The sequence below is a fragment of the Berghia stephanieae genome, chromosome 5 (genome assembly GCF_034508935.2).
Source record: "Berghia stephanieae isolate SIO BIC M18660-M18661 chromosome 5, UCSD_Bste_1.3, whole genome shotgun sequence".
Lineage (NCBI taxonomy): Eukaryota > Metazoa > Mollusca > Gastropoda > Nudibranchia > Aeolidiidae > Berghia > Berghia stephanieae.
The window spans coordinates 67,629,518-67,647,072 of NC_088364.1; the positions used below are offsets into that span (position 1 = coordinate 67,629,518).

The 17,555-nt window shown below is 43.6% G+C and overlaps 1 protein-coding gene and 1 long non-coding RNA gene across 6 annotated transcripts in view; one reads left to right on the plus strand and one right to left on the minus strand.

Annotated features, from left to right (window-relative positions):
- Positions 1-17,555, minus strand: part of LOC144973473 (uncharacterized) — a 78,637-nt gene that overhangs the window by 10,854 nt on the left and 50,228 nt on the right. For all 5 annotated transcript variants that reach the window (XM_078915952.1, XM_078915948.1, XM_078915949.1 and 2 more), the window contains 2 exons: positions 3,591-3,667; positions 1-1,087 (listed from right to left, as the gene is read on the minus strand). The exon at positions 1-1,087 is cut by the window's left edge and continues 156 nt beyond it. In XM_078915952.1, coding sequence (XP_078772078.1) covers positions 1-1,087; positions 3,591-3,654 — 1,151 coding nt within the window. In that variant the 5' untranslated portion in view covers positions 3,655-3,667. The remainder of the gene's footprint in view (positions 1,088-3,590; positions 3,668-17,555) is intronic.
- Positions 3,832-6,102, plus strand: LOC144974201 (uncharacterized). Its single transcript, XR_013645655.1, has 2 exons — positions 3,832-4,089; positions 5,243-6,102. It is a non-coding gene; the product is annotated as an uncharacterized LOC144974201 (long non-coding RNA).

Consider the following 17,555-nt stretch of genomic DNA (forward strand, 5'->3'; position numbering starts at 1 on the left):
GTTTTAATTGTATTTGCTGCTTCCGTTGGTTTGGTTGGGGGTTTTGTATCTTTGGCGCCTTCGCCAGCTTTGTCCTGGTTTCCTGATGTGCTGGTTTCCCCAGCTTTATCATTGCCGTCGGGTTTGGAGGTTGTTGAAGATTTATTACTGTCAGAGGATTTAGAGGTCGCTGCAGGTATTTTACTGTTAGCGGATATGGAGGTTGTTGCGGGTTTGTCGGTCTCTGCGGTTTTGCTACTTTCACCAGGTTTGGAGGTCGCTGCAGCTTTGTCGCTGTCTCCGGGTTTAGAGGTTGTATTATGTTTGTCACTGTCACCGGGTTGGGAGGTCGTTGCAGCTTTGTCACTGTCTCCGGGTTTAGAGGTTGTATTAGATTTGTCACTGTCACCGGGTTGGGAGGTCACTGCAGATTTGTCACTGTCTCCGGGTTTAGAGGTTGTATTAGGTTTGTCACTTACACCGGGTTGGGAGGTCACTGCAGGTTTGTCACTCTCTCCGGGTTTAGAGGTTGTATTAGCTTTGTCACTTACACCGGGTTGGGAGGTCGCTGTAGCTTTGTCACTGTCTCCGGATTTAGAGGTTGTATTAGGTTTGCCACTTTCACCGGGTTGGGAGGTCGCTGCAGCTTTGTTACTGTCTCCGGGTTTAGAGGTTGTATTAGGTTTTCCACTGTCACCGGGTTGGGAGGTTGAGGCAGGTTTGTTACTGTCACCAGGTTGGGAGGATGAGGCAGGTTTGTCACTGTTACCAGGTTGGGAGGTCGAAGCAGGTTTGTCACTGTCTCCAACTGTGTTGGTTGCTGTAGAGTTGTCACTATTACCAAGTTTATCGGTGACTGCAGGTTTGTTTGTTGCTGAAGTATTGCCACCATTATCAGGTTTATCAGTGGCTGCAGGTGTCTCAGAGGTCTCTGCATCGGTGACGCCACTTTTAACGTCGACTCCTGTTTTATTCCCTTGCAGTGGTGGCATTTCAGCTTTCGTGTTCGTGGGAGCTGTGGGCGTAACGGTCTTCCCATCATCTTGACTTTCTGCTGGTAAATTGACCCTGTCAAGCACTGGGGCGCCCTCGACTCTTGGAAATGCAACTGTTGATATTTGAGAGAGAAAAAAATGGGATATAAACACAAAGGCGGTAAAATGATGATGGGGAAAAATCTTAAAGTAATACGAACGATTTAAAAAAATGTATAAATAAAGTATTTCCACGGATTTACCAAGTTTAATGCATTTCACTACGTAGCCTATATTGTTTGTTTGTTTTTTCTTTTGTATTTTTAACCGTTGCGGGGGTATAAAAACATATTTGACCCAGGGTCTCCAAAAGGTATTATATCGGGTGGATTGCCTTAACCTTAACATTAATTCACTCTGCACCAGGAGGCACAAAAGGCCTGAACCGTTCACCCCCCCCCCCCATGTCACAGTAAAGATTGTTCACTATTATCTTATTAAATTTTTATTTTAATAAGAACTGAATTCATCTCACTCCAGTTATATTTCGGTTGGCTTAGAAAAACTTTACTTTCTACTATTAGATCATCTTTCCTTTAATAGCCTTCCCTCGAATTAATTTCTAATTAGTGAATACATTCTGTCACGTAGCCACTTATTATAAAAGCTGATAGGTCTAACATTCTACACTCACTTCTCTCTACAATCTATGCTGGACGGCCAGCCGCTCCATGCCTCATACATTGATTTATTTAAAGATTTTTATCTTTGGTACTTTGTGGATATTTTATCTCCACCATCAAGACGCCGGAGCTTTTACCTTTGACAGTGCAATCTTCAACACATTCAGGATCAAACCTGAGCCTGCTGTAGAAGAAATAAATAATTGATCCCTTCCCAACTGCCTGGAAGTGGAACTTTACAAACCTGAGCCCGCCGTCGGAGGAATAAATAGTCCATCCCTTTCAACTGCCTGGAAACGTAACATTACAAACCTGATGTTATATCATCATAAGATACGTAATATATTCACATTTCTATTTGTAACTGCCACAATCAATATTCATCTCATTTAATTAAATTTCATCTTTCTTTTTATTTCATCTTAAACAAATCGTTAATTGTTTTAGGACATTAGTATTTCCATTTGTTCCGGTCCCTTGCTTTAGTTATTGCTCGCTGCCAAGTGTATATACCTATATACCGACATCATTTGTTTCTCTCTACCCCATTCTCCGCCATGTTGTTTTTGGGCGCTCTTTTCTCCTCTTTCCTCTTGGTGTCTATCCCACGCTATAACACAATCAAACCCATTTTCCTTTCTCAAGACATGGCCAATCCAGTTCCATCTCTTCCTCTTTACCATTGCACTGACCTTCTCCGTTCCTGCCAAGTTCATCACTTTCTCTGATGTAATATGCTGTTGCCATCTTATTCTTGATATTCTTCTGAGACACCTGTCTTGGAAATTGTTTACCACTGATCGGGTGGATTAAGATGTTAAAAATAGAATGTATAGTCAAACATATGACTTGGGCTACGTTTTTATGTTTAATTGAAGAAAATGAACTTAATTTAAAGTAACGAAAACAATGGATACTGTGAGCTTGGGTAAGGAACTCATAACATTGCCATCCGGATCAGTAACGTACAAACACACAAAACTATGTGTAACCTGAAAGTTATAGATACAATGCGCTTGGCTAAGAAACTCACAACATTGCCATCCAAAAAAGTAACGTCCAACACATATTCCCTTTTTTTTTTCCTTTTGGCATCCGCTTCACTCCTACATAATACCATTCTGACGCGGTCGGTCACATATAACAAAATAAAAACGTGAGTATTTATATAGAGCATTATCCAATAAACGTGCTCAAAGCGCTTTGCAAGAGGTCCCTAGCCAAAAGCAACACTTAACGAGCAGGACTGAACATGTCAGGCGATATCATGATTTTTTTCCGACAGAAAAAAAAATACGCTCTTAACGGCCAGGTAGGTACTCATTTTAAACATGAGTACGGTGAGTGAATGTGAATAAAGAGCCTTTTCCAAGTACTCCAATAGGCGCTTCTGGGACTTTTGCTTGTTTTTTTTTTTATAGATAGAACGAAGATGACGTCACTCAGGACTTTGTTACTGTTTTTTTTATTTTGCCATCCATTATCAATCTTGAAATATTAATCCTTATTATTAAGGAGTATTGACAGTGTTTACAATAGAGAAGTCCTCCAGAGCCATTGGGCCCATGGAGCCAAAAAAGTTTATCCCGGTTTCTATAGCACGAAACAGACGATAGTATTTGCTTGCTATCCTTTGGATAGGACGCTAATCTCTCGCAAAGTACTTTCCGCCAAATCTAACAGACTCAGCTACCCATTCACTGCTTGGTGGACGGGGAAGGGGGGGGGGGTGAGAAAAACATCTCGACTGCACCCGGGATCGATCTCGGTCCCTTTGCGTGTGACGCGAGCGCTCTACCCCCAATTGAGCAATCCAGACTCCCATGTTTATAATAGGAAAGACAAAAAGAAAGAAGAAAATTCGAATTGTTTTCGATCTTTTGATCTTTTTTTTTTATTTAGTCGTGTTTCGTTTAAGCGTCTTCCACTGTGGCCTTACATAAAATGTACTCACCACATATAACCAAAGCTGCCAGGAATACGGCACAGTTGAGTCTTCTATTGGTTATCGTCGTCATCTTGATAGACAATCTGGCAGGATGAATGAAAGAAAACATGATTAAAAAAAAAATGAGCTTTTATATCGATTAATATCCACTAAACGTGCTAAAGGCGATTCACAACGAGTCAATCGCCATCAGAAACATTATACATGCAGGACAAGACATGACGCCTGATAGGCGATAACACAATAGGCTTCCTAAGTCGTGACGTAATCCTGCGCAGCAACGCATGGCAACAAACCGGCTGGCTCTAAACAGTCGAGAAAAATGGCTGACACGAACTCTATTTCCATCACCGCCCTTATGAAATACTTCTCCAATGAGCATAAAAGTGTCTCGCGAGGTGAAAATCATCATCAGTCAGGTCATGTTTTGACTTTCACTTACTCAGATGGCTTGATGTTCGGCAAAGTTCAAGCCAGCATGAAGAATAAAGAGTATTCTGTGAAGGTAAGTCATTTCGTCTTCTCATTCTCACTCTCAAAATCTCACATCTCCGTAAAACTACTGTTGGACAATAATCAGTTTACTTTGAGTTTAGGCAGATTTAGTATATCCAATGGAAAGATTTAACTGTTTACGTTCGATTTTAGTTAGGGAGAGAGAGAGGGAGTCATTGAATTATTGTGTTTTTATCTTATGGACCACGGACTTAGAGTCTTTGAGGTCTTAGTCTTGCTTCGCTAAGTTTCGTTGCTATTGACTATAGTCTACTACATACTATTTAATATCGTGTTGTAACCTTTATTATAATACTCATATGAGCATCACAATCACCAATCACGCTAGACATTTTATCATACTTCATGTGGGGCAGCTTGGATCAGCGGCACGGTTTTTGCTTCGTACCCGAAAGGTACCGAGTTCGTTCACCCGCCGCTGCGCTGTGTGGCCTTGAGCAAGTCACCTCGCCCTAGCTCAATTTGCGGCGCTGCACCGCGGTTATTCCAGTCTTCCCTGGGAATAGACCCTAGAGATAAATTTCCTCTATGGGATGAATAAAGGATTTATTTAGACCAGTGTTAGTCACGGTAAACTAAACTTCCTATTGGGTTAAGGTGTAATGTAAATGTTGCTGCTTGAAACTCGAAGAAATCAATAACATTGTGAAATTGAATGTGAACTTCAATTCAATATACGAAAACAGATAAAATGGACGTTTCGGGTTTCCCCCTTATCAACAAAGCAAGATGAATGAAAGAATCACTTAATTTGTTTTTTTAATTGAGTTTTTATACAGCGTAATATCCACTAAATGTGCTCAAAGTGCTTTACAAGGGGTCCCTGGCCAACAGCAACATTTAACATGTAAGATGGGACATGATGCCTGTTGGGCGATATTACAATTTTTTCGGACAGAGACAACGCTGTTAACGGCCAGGTACTCATTTGACACCTGAGTACGGTGAGAGATTGTGAGTAAAGAGCCTTCTCCAAGGACTCAACTATGCGCCGAGCGAGGCCCAAACCCAGGACCTTCTGATCTGAAAGCGAGTGTCATACCACAAGACCACAACAGACGTTTTATTAGTTTGTTTGTTTTTTGCCTATTGAGCATGGTCGCAGCTCTAAATTTGAATCTTTTATTCTTTTACTTCCACAGATCTATCTTGATGATGCCTTGGGTTGATTCAGTCCAAAACTAATTTGTCATATTTTATTTAACAATGTTAATGACATTGAACATACATTGACACAACAATGCCATAATTTGTCATGTTTATCATGTAAAATCATGTATGGACCTACAAAACCATTATTTTGAATGGTGATTTGATGATGATGAACAAAATATGTGTGTTGTACAAAATAAATGGCAAAGCTAACAAAATGCAGTCTCCTTAATAAGAGGAGACTGGGGATTGACAACTGCTGCAACAAATTGAAAAATAATATCAGATGTTTCTCTTAACATGGTTGGAATATATGAGAGGATGTTAACATTTTTCAGTCTTTCATTAGCCCTCTCAACATGAATTCTACATGAAGCAATTTCTTTTGATGTAAAAAGGGAGGGATATTTACAGTTACTCCTTGAGGTAAAATATCTTGAATCAGGATGGGGTCTTACCTTTATTACCTTTATCTGCTAAAATTAAATCTCCAGGGCTTAAAATTAAAAGTTTTAGTAATCCACAATTTTGTACAATGACCTTATCCGAGACAGACCCTGGATACAGTTTAGAAATAAAATTTATCACACCATTTGGACTCAGACCAACAAGAGCTTTAACAGAATTCATGGACCTATAAGAAGAATAAGTTAACCGTTGTTTATCCATTTCTTTAGGAATAGCAATTTGGTCATCTGTACAATCAATGATCATTCTGCAATTTGGAAATCTTAAAAATGATGATGGAGCTGACAGTTTATTTTTATGTCTAGAAGGGCATGTAACCTTCATAACATTTTCAAAGAGAAGCTTATGGCTTATGTAAAACATGAATAAAAGTTTGTATAATATTTGTTGAAAACGGTAAGGGCTGCCTGAAGCCGGTGATCGTAAAATACTAACGAAAGAGTGAAAATGGAAAGGCTTCGTATGGGAACAAAACAGACAATGGACGTTTCGGGTACAAACCCTTCGTCAGCACAGCAATACACAAATAAACGTGGAAAACAAATAAAATATAATGAAAAATAACTTGTATCGTCTGTACTCAATGGTGGTTGCAGTGTGAATGAAATGTTAGCGTGGCGTGGGTAGAGGATAGGGTGCCCCAGGGGGGTGATCTAATTGATAAGCAAAGGTCAGCGTCAGGGAACAGAACTTTCCAGACTATAATGGAAGATAAAAGACATATTGGTAGTAGTAGTAGTAGTAGTAGTAGTAGTAGTAGTAGTAGTAGTAGTAGTAGTAGTAGTAGTAGTAGTAGTAGTTGTAGTAGTAGTAGTTGTAGTAGTAGTAGTAGTAGTAGTAGTAGTAGTAGTAGTAGTAGTAGTAGTAGTAGTAGAACGCTGTCGTGGAACAGTAGGGGGGGGGTGGGTGGAGGGGGCGAGGTGAAAGGGTCACGGAGGAGGTGGGGGGGGGGGGGGGGGGTTTGTTGGATGAGCGAAGGTCGAATCTTCGCGAAGGAACGATGCGATAGTAAAGTGGAATACACCAATAAATAGATAGATGGATAGGCAGATAGATAGGTAGATGGTCAGAAAAGAGGGGAGAGAAGGGAGAGAGAGAGAGAGAGAGAGAGAGAGAGAGAGAGAGAGAGAGAGAGAGAGAGAGAGAGAGAGATTAATAAAAGAAAAAAAATTTACTACTACTACTACTACTACTACTACTACTACTACTACTACTACTACTACTACTACTACAACTACTACTACTACAACTACTACTACTACTACTACTACTACTACTACTACTACTACTACTACTACTACCAATATGTCTTTTATCTTCCATTATAGTCTGGAAAGTTCTGTTCCCTGACGCTGACCTTTGCTTATCAATTAGATCACCCCCTTGGGGCACCCTATCCTCTACCCACGCCACGCTAACATTTCATTCACACTGCAACCACCATTGAGTACAGACGATACAAGTTATTTTTCATTATATTTTATTTGTTTTCCACGTTTATTTGTGTATTGCTGTGCTGACGAAGGGTTTGTACCCGAAACGTCCATTGTCTGTTTTGTTCCCATACGAAGCCTTTCGATTTTCACTCTTTCGTTAGTATTTTACGATCACCGGCTTCAGGCAGCCCTTACCGTTTTCTACTTTTCCGTTTTGATTCATTTGAGTTTTTTCGTTGATTCACTTGAATTATACTTCTGCTGCCATACCGTGTTTTTGGACCGTCCCCATCAGTGTTACCTAGTACTTTACGTAGGTATAGTGTTTATTTCTGTTTTATTTGTACTGCTATATATTGCACTTTTTAAATATACTTTTCAGTTTATCAATCTAGTTTTATCCAACATTGCACTATCATCACCTTTTCATTACTCTCATATTTATATATTTATTTACACTCTTCTCCCCTACCAGTCTACCTCTTTTAGCACACTACCCCCCCCCCCTCTCCTTATCATTTACATCTCAGCATTATTTTTCACCACACCCACGTTTTCAACCACTACCTCTCTCTTACCACAGTCTATCCCTCCCTTCCTTTCTCTCATTCACTCGCCTCTCCAGTTTACCTATACTTATTGATTACCTTACTCATCCTTTTAGCCTTTCGCCCTCTTTCCCTATTTTCACCATGTCTCATACATCTCCCAAGCAACTCTTGCGCTCTTCCTTACGGGACAATCGTACGTTTCTTTCCTCTTTCCCTATCCACCTATCTCAAGTAGGCTACACTCTCGCCCACGCCACCCTCTATAAAACTCGAGCTAGCAGCCACTTGAATTTCTTAATGTACTGCCTTATGAAACGCACGTCCCATAAAGGATTCGTTTCACATTTCCACCCTTCTTTAGGCTCTCTAACCTCATCCCAGTTCTCCCAGTTTCTGGAATTAGAATCCAAGTGTGCCATGCAACGACTTAGACTTACTACAGACATCCTTCGCAAACAGATATCCAAATTAACACACACCATCGACACATCCTCCACATGCTTGAGGCATCGTACTTATCATAATCATTTACTTTACAAAGCCATTAGGTTATTGATACATTTATGTAATCAACATTACCATGCATGCTTAAATTATGTCAAAACCAGTAAATTAGATGCTCTCTTTCCTAACAGAATTACACATCTTGACGATAACCTCCCTTCCCATTCGGCAACACTCCCATCGGTGGATTCACCCACTGAACCTTCCTCTGGCCCCACTGCTCTTAATGGCACCCATAACCAGCCAGTCACCATTGGTGGTTTGGGAGTCCCTCCAACAGTCGGGGACCAGTCTGGAAGCGATCAATTCACCCCACCCACCAGCAAACCCACCCACGTGATGGATAATGTTGGAGCTATCCCCCCCAGTAGGAACCACAACAACCACCGGCTGGTGGTTTCTGTCCCCCCGACCATCCAGTTGAGCAGTGCAGAGGAATCGGTCTTAAGGAAAGGTCTCAAGTTCATCCCACTGCGAAGAACGTCCGACCAGTCCCGCATTGAGTCGGATGTACGTCGCTTCATGCGTATTTTACGCTTGAAGTATCACTTCAAAGATGATGAACGTGACCATGACTATGACCGTGACCCTGAGGATCCGTTTGCCGCTTTCTCACGACGTAAAAGAAACTGGACTCCTAGTCCTGGCAAGTCCCCTACACTCGACCTGTTTATCCAGACTTGTCTTAGACAGATAGAGGCACTACGACCCACACCTATCAAGAGGTCTAACCTCACCCGTCTTGAATGGGCTGCCGTACGATCACTTAGATCACGTCGTGATATAGTGATCAAAGCGGCTGATAAAGGAGGGGCCGTAGTTGTTTGGGACGCTGAGCTCTATAGAGCTGAGGGCCACAGGCAATTGAGTGACCAGATATTTTATGAGAAAGTGACTTCGGACCCAACACTTGCTAACAACACCAGAGTCCACCAGACAATCCAGTCTTTGATATCGCAGGGAGAATTACCTAGTAGAGCAGAGGTCCTTAAACACGACCCCAGCGACCTAGGTAATCCATGTTTTTACATGCTCCCGAAGATACACTAGATCCGGGAATTGTCTGACACTCCATCTGGAAGGCCGATTGTGTCGGCTATCTCGTGCCCCACTGAGAAGGTATCGCAGTTCCTCGATGCGGTATTTCAACGTATAGTTCCCACCCTGCCATCGTATATCAAGGACACTAACCATGCTCTTGGTGTCATTGACGAAATTCGATTCCAGGATGAACGTCCACGGCTAATTTTCACCATGGATGTGAAGGCACTGTACACATCCATACCGCATCCTGACGGACTGCGTGCCATCAGGCATTTCGTCGACCGCCATCCATTACCAGGGATTTCCAGCAACAGCATTGTGAGGCTCACCGAACTTGTGCTCACACTCAACACTTTTGAGTTCAATGATGTATTTTTCCATCAGATCTCAGGTGTTGCGATGGGCACCAAGATGGGTCCCTCATATGCTAACCTCTTCATGGGCTACCTTGAGGAAACCTTCTTCCATCAGTACAGTGGACCTGCCCCCGAGCTGTTCAAAAGGTACATTGACGACTGTTTCGGCATTACGTCATTGACCCACAGCCAGTTGAAAGGGTTCATCCTAGCGATGGACTCCTTCCACCCGTCCATAGAGTACACTTATGAGATTTCAACCTCTGAGGTGAACTTTTTGGACATCAAGGCTGTATTGACCAGCACGGGAGTACGGACCACTGTACACTACAAGGAAACGGACAGTCACAGCTACCTGCTCTATCGGTCATCCCATCCGGCGAAGTGCAAAGACTCCATCCCATTCAGTCAGATACTCCGCTTGCGGAGACTCTGTCTGGAAGATGATGAATTTGCGCTTCAACGTGATCGCATGCTCGATTTTTTTAGGGCACGGGAATATCCCGAAAGGGTTTTGCTTAAGGCTGTCCGGAAAGCCAGCCTCGTGTCGAGAGAAGCAGCAATGAGGCCTCGCAAAGCCAGGAAGCAGGAGACACAGCGTCCCATTTTAGTCCTCACGCATCACCCCCATGCCGATCAAGTGAGGAACATCCTATTGCAGAACTATGGGATCCTCCAGGCGGGCGAAGACACCCACAGAGTTTTCTCAGAACCCCCGTTGGTAGCATATCGACGGGATCGTAACCTGAGGGATCTCCTTGTCAGAAGCCGCCTGGAACCCATACCTAGGGATGGACCTAAAGCCAGATCGTGTATGCGACCCCGATGCAAGACTTGTGGGCACCTGTGGGAGTATGACAGAGTCAGCTTTCCAGACAAGATTTGGGACATCAGGCGGCCGTTTACTTGCACTGACCGTAATCTAGTCTATGCGATTACGTGCTCCCTGTGTGGGATTGCTTACGTTGGTGAGACCGGAAAGAGGCTGGGTGACAGATTCGTGCAGCACTTGCGTGACATATCGAACTGTGCAGACACAGCAGTGGCCAGACACTTCAATCTGCCAGACCACTGCGATGTACAGTGTGTGCGTGTGTGTGTGCTCAGTTTTTGCCATTCGGACACTTCCGCCCGTCGACGTAGGGAAACTCACCTGATCAAGTTGTTGGGAACGCTGACTCCACGCGGACTCAACACCAGGATTGACCACCACTAGATGTCAACGTCACCCATATTCATCACCACTGCTGCTCTCACTTCTGCCACTACAGCTACTGCTGCTGCTACTACCACTACTTCTACTACTTCTACTACTTCTACTACTACTACTACTACTACTACTACTACTACTACTACTACTACTACTACTACTTCTACTACTACTACTACTACTACTACTACTACTACTACTACTACTACTACTACTACTACTATACTACTACTCATACTACTACTAACTACTACATACTACTAACTACTACTACTACTACTACTACTACTACTACTACTACTACTACTACTACTACTACATACTACTACTACTACTACTACTACTACTGTTCATACTACTAAAAGTACAACTCTACCTACCTACCTATCTATCTATCTATCTATTATTTAAAATATTTACCACAATGTTTGGGGCAGTCTACATCAATGTTTCAGGCTTAATTTGCCATCTTCAGGACTGAGTTGTTTTGTTGACTGTTGTTGATTCTTGAAGTGGTTCCGGAACCACATTGATGTAGACTGCCCCAAACATTGTGGTAAATATTTTAAATAATAATTCGCTCCATTACTACATGTCGAGCACTTTTCGTACCATATTTGTATCAAACACGATTCAATATCTATCTATCTATCTATCTATCTATCTATCTATCTATCTATCTATCTATCTAGCTAGCTAGCTAGCTAGCTAGCTATCTATCTACTGATTATCCACCGATTCATAGTCATCTACCTTCCTAGCTCTCTCTCATTGTGTCCAATCATCCACTTTTTCATCCATTAATATACATATAGACCCAGCTATCACTCGGCTGTTTACTCGCCCTCTCTCACCTCCCCCCCACCCTTTCTCTCTCTCTCTCTCTCTCTCTCTCTCTCTCTCTCTCTCTCTCTCTCTCTCTCTTTCTTTCTTTCTTTCTTTTTCTTTGTCCCCCCCTCCCTCTTTCTCCCTCCCCCCCCTCTCTCTCTCTCTCTCTGATTCCCCATCTCTACCGGTCCGCCTCAAACCAACCCCCCCCCCCCCGGCCCCCCCCCCTTTTTTTTTTTTAATTTTTTTTTTTTAAAATTTTTTTAAATTTTTATTTTAAATTTTTTTTTCTTTTATTAATCTCTCTCTCTCTCTCTCTCTCTCTCTCTTCTCTCTCTCTCTCTCTCTCTCTCCTCTCTCTCTCTCTCTCTCTCTCTCCCTTCTCTCCCCTCTTTTCTGACCATCTACCTATCTATCTGCCTATCCATCTATCTATTTATTGGTGTATTCCACTTTACTATCGCATCGTTCCTTCGCGAAGATTCGACCTTCGCTCATCCAACAAACCCCCCCCCCCCACCTCCGCCGTGACCCTTTCACCTCGCCCCCTCCACACCCCCCCCCCCCCCTACTGTTCCACGACAGCGTTCTACTACTACTACTACTACTACTACTACTACTACTACTACTACTACTACTACTACTACAACTACTACTACTACAACAACTACTACTACTACTACTACTACTACTACTACTACTACTACTACTACTACTACTACTACTACTACTACTACTACTACTACTACCAATATGTCTTTTATCTTCCATTATAGTCTGGAAAGTTCTGTTCCCTGACGCTGACCTTTGCTTATCAATTAGATCACCCCCCTGGGGCACCCTATCCTCTACCCACGCCACGCTAACATTTCATTCACACTGCAACCACCATTGAGTACAGACGATACAAGTTATTTTTCATTATATTTTATTTGTTTTCCACGTTTATTTGTGTATTGCTGTGCTGACGAAGGGTTTGTACCCGAAACGTCCATTGTCTGTTTTGTTCCCATACGAAGCCTTTCGATTTTCACTCTTTCGTTAGTATTTTACGATCACCGGCTTCAGGCAGCCCTTACCGTTTTCTACTTTTCCGTTTTGATTCATTTGAGTTTTTTCGTTGATTCACTTGAATTATACTTCTGCTGCCATACCGTGTTTTTGGACCGTCCCCATCAGTGTTACCTAGTACTTTACGTAGGTATAGTGTTTATTTCTGTTTTATTTGTACTGCTATATATTTCACTTTTTAAATATACTTTTCAGTTTATCAATCTAGTTTTATCCAACATTGCACTATCATCACCTTTTCATTACTCTCATATTTATATATTTATTTACACTCTTCCCCCCTACCAGTCTACCTCTTTTAGCACACTACCCCCCCCCCCCCCCTCTCTCCTTATCATTTACATCTCAGCATTATTTTTCACCACACCCACGTTTTCAACCACTACCTCTCTCTTACCACAGTCTATCCCTCCCTTCCTTTCTCTCATTCACTCGCCTCTCCAGTTTACCTATACTTATTGATTACCTTACTCATCCTTTTAGCCTTTCGCCCTCTTTCCCTATTTTCACCATGCCTCATACATCTCCCAAGCAACTCTTGCGCTCTTCCTTACGGGACATTCGTACGTTTCTTTCCTCTTTCCCTATCCACCTATCTCAAGTAGGCTACACTCTCGCCCACGCCACCCTCTATAAAACTCGAGCTAGCAGCCACTTAAATTTCTTAATGTACTGCCTTAGGAAACGCACGGCCCCTAAAGGATTCGTTTCACATTTCCACCCTTCTTTAGGCTCTCTAACCTCATCCCAGTTCTCCCAGTTTCTGGAATTAGAATCCAAGTGTGCCATGCAACGACTTAGACTTACTACAGACATCCTTCGCAAACAGATATCCAAATTAACACACACCATCGACACATCCTCCACATGCTTGAGGCATCGTACTTATCATAATCATTTACTTTACAAAGCCATTAGGTTATTGATACATTTATGTAATCAACATTACCATGCATGCTTAAATTATGTCAAAACCAGTAAATTAGATGCTCTCTTTCCTAACAGAATTACACATCTTGACGATAACCTCCCTTCCCATTCGGCAACACTCCCATCGGTGGATTCACCCACTGAACCTTCCTCTGGCCCCACTGCTCTTAATGGCACCCATAACCAGCCAGTCACCATTGGTGGTTTGGGAGTCCCTCCAACAGCCGGGGGCCAGTCTGGAAGCGATCAATTCACCCCACCCACCAGCGAACCCACCCACGTGATGGATAATGTTGGAGCTATCCCCCCCAGTAGGAACCACAACAACCACCGGCTGGTGGTTTCTGTCCCCCCGACCATCCAGTTGAGCAGTGCAGAGGAATCGGTCTTAAGGAAAGGTCTCAAGTTCATCCCACTGCGAAGAACGTCCGACCAGTCCCGCATTGAGTCGGATGTACGTCGCTTCATGCGTATTTTACGCTTGAAGTATCACTTCAAAGATGATGAACGTGACCATGACTATGACCGTGACCCTGAGGATCCGTTTGCCGCTTTCTCACGACGTAAAAGAAACTGGACTCCTAGTCCTGGCAAGTCCCCTACACTCGACCTGTTTATCCAGACTTGTCTTAGACAGATAGAGGCACTACGACCCACACCTATCAAGAGGTCTAACCTCACCCGTCTTGAATGGGCTGCCGTACGATCACTTAGATCACGTCGTGATATAGTGATCAAAGCGGCTGATAAAGGAGGGGCCGTAGTTGTTTGGGACGCTGAGCTCTATAGAGCTGAGGGCCACAGGCAATTGAGTGACCAGATATTTTATGAGAAAGTGACTTCGGACCCAACACTTGCTAACAACACCAGAGTCCACCAGACAATCCAGTCTTTGATATCGCAGGGAGAATTACCTAGTAGAGCAGAGGTCCTTAAACACGACCCCAGCGACCTAGGTAATCCATGTTTTTACATGCTCCCTAAGATACACAAGATCCGGGAATTGTCTGACACTCCACCTGGAAGGCCGATTGTGTCGGCTATCTCGTGCCCCACTGAGAAGGTATCGCAGTTCCTCGATGCGGTATTTCAACGTATAGTTCCAACCCTGCCATCGTATATCAAGGACACTAACCATGCTCTTGGTGTCATTGACGAAATTCGATTCCAGGATGAACGTCCACGGCTAATTTTCACCATGGATGTGAAGGCACTGTACACATCCATACCGCATCCTGACGGACTGCGTGCCATCAGGCATTTCGTCGACCGCCATCCATTACCAGGGATTTCCAGCAACAGCATTGTGAGGCTCACCGAACTTGTGCTCACACTCAACACTTTTGAGTTCAATGATGTATTTTTCCATCAGATCTCAGGTGTTGCGATGGGCACCAAGATGGGTCCCTCATATGCTAACCTCTTCATGGGCTACCTTGAGGAAACCTTCTTCCATCAGTACAGTGGACCTGCCCCCGAGCTGTTCAAAAGGTACATTGACGACTGTTTCGGCATTACGTCATTGACCCACAGCCAGTTGAAAGGGTTCATCCTAGCGATGGACTCCTTCCACCCGTCCATAGAGTACACTTATGAGATTTCAACCTCTGAGGTGAACTTTTTGGACATCAAGGCTGTATTGACCAGCACGGGAGTACGGACCACTGTACACTACAAGGAAACGGACAGTCACAGCTACCTGCTCTATCGGTCATCCCATCCGGCGAAGTGCAAAGACTCCATCCCATTCAGTCAGATACTCCGCTTGCGGAGACTCTGTCTGGAAGATGATGAATTTGCGCTTCAACGTGATCGCATGCTCGATTTTTTTAGGGCACGGGAATATCCCGAAAGGGTTTTGCTTAAGGCTGTCCGGAAAGCCAGCCTCGTGTCGAGAGAAGCAGCAATGAGGCCTCGCAAAGCCAGGAAGCAGGAGACACAGCGTCCCATTTTAGTCCTCACGCATCACCCCCATGCCGATCAAGTGAGGAACATCCTATTGCAGAACTATGGGATCCTCCAGGCGGGCGAAGACACCCACAGAGTTTTCTCAGAACCCCCGTTGGTAGCATATCGACGGGATCGTAACCTGAGGGATCTCCTTGTCAGAAGCCGCCTGGAACCCATACCTAGGGATGGACCTAAAGCCAGATCGTGTATGCGACCCCGATGCAAGACTTGTGGGCACCTGTGGGAGTATGACAGAGTCAGCTTTCCAGACAAGATTTGGGACATCAGGCGGCCGTTTACTTGCACTGACCGTAATCTAGTCTATGCGATTACGTGCTCCCTGTGTGGGATTGCTTACGTTGGTGAGACCGGAAAGAGGCTGGGTGACAGATTAATGCAGCACTTGCGTGACATATCGAACTGTGCAGACACAGCAGTGGCCAGACACTTCAATCTGCCAGACCACTGCGATGTACAGTGTGTGCGTGTGTGTGTGCTCAGTTTTTGCCATTCGGACACTTCCGCCCGTCGACGTAGGGAAACTCACCTGATCAAGTTGTTGGGAACGCTGACTCCACGCGGACTCAACACCAGGATTGACCACCACTAGATGTCAACGTCACCCATATTCATCACCACTGCTGCTCTCACTTCTGCCACTACAGCTACTGCTGCTGCTACTACCACTACTTCTACTACTTCTACTACTACTACTACTACTACTACTACTACTACTACTACTACTACTTCTACGACTACTACTACTACTACTACTACTACTACTACTACTACTACTACTACTACTACTACTACTACTACTACTACTATTACTACTACTGCTACTACTACTACTACTACTACTGCTACTAATACTACTACTACTACTAACTACTACTACTACTACTACTACTACTACTACTACTACTACTACTACTACTACCACTACTACTACTACGACTACTACTACTACTGTTCATACTACTAAAAGTACAACTCTACCTACCTACCTATCTATCTATCTATCTATCTATCTATCTATCTATCTATCTATCTATCTATCTATCTAGCTAGCTAGCTAGCTATCTATCTACTGATTATCCACCGATTCATAGTCATCTACCTTCCTAGCTCTCTCTCTCATTGTGTCCAATCATCCACTTTTTCATCCATTAATATACATATAGACCCAGCTATCACTCGGCTGTTTACTCGCCCTCTCTCACCTCCCCCCCACCCTTTCTCTCTCTCTCTCTCTCTCTCTCTCTCTCTCTCTCTCTTTCTTTCTTTCTTTCTTTCTTTCTTTGTCCCCCCCCCTCCCTCTTTCTCCCTCCCCCCCCCCTCTCTCTCTCTCTCTGATTCCCCATCTCTACCGGTCCGCCTCAAACCAACCCCCCCCCCCCCCCCGGCCCCCTTTTTTTTTTAATTTTTTTTTTTTTAATTTTTTTAAATTTTTATTTTAAATTTTTTTTTCTTTTATTAATCTCTCTCTCTCTCTCTCTCTCTCTCTCTCTCTCTCTCTCTCTCTCCTCTCTCTCTCTCTCTCTCTCTCCCTTCTCTCCCCTCTTTTCTGACCATCTACCTATCTATCTGCCTATCCATCTATCTATTTATTGGTGTATTCCACTTTACTATCGCATCGTTCCTTCGCGAAGATTCGACCTTCGCTCATCCAACAAACCCCCCCCCCCCCACCTCCGCCGTGACCCTTTCACCTCGCCCCCTCCACCCCCCCCCCCTACTGTTCCACTACAGCGTTCTACTACTACTACTACTACTACTACTACTACTACTACTACTACAACTACTACTACTACAACTACTACTACTACTACTACTACTACTACTACTACTACTACTACTACTACTACTACCAATATGTCTTTTATCTTCCATTATAGTCTGGAAAGTTCTGTTCCCTGACGCTGACCTTTGCTTATCAATTAGATCACCCCCCT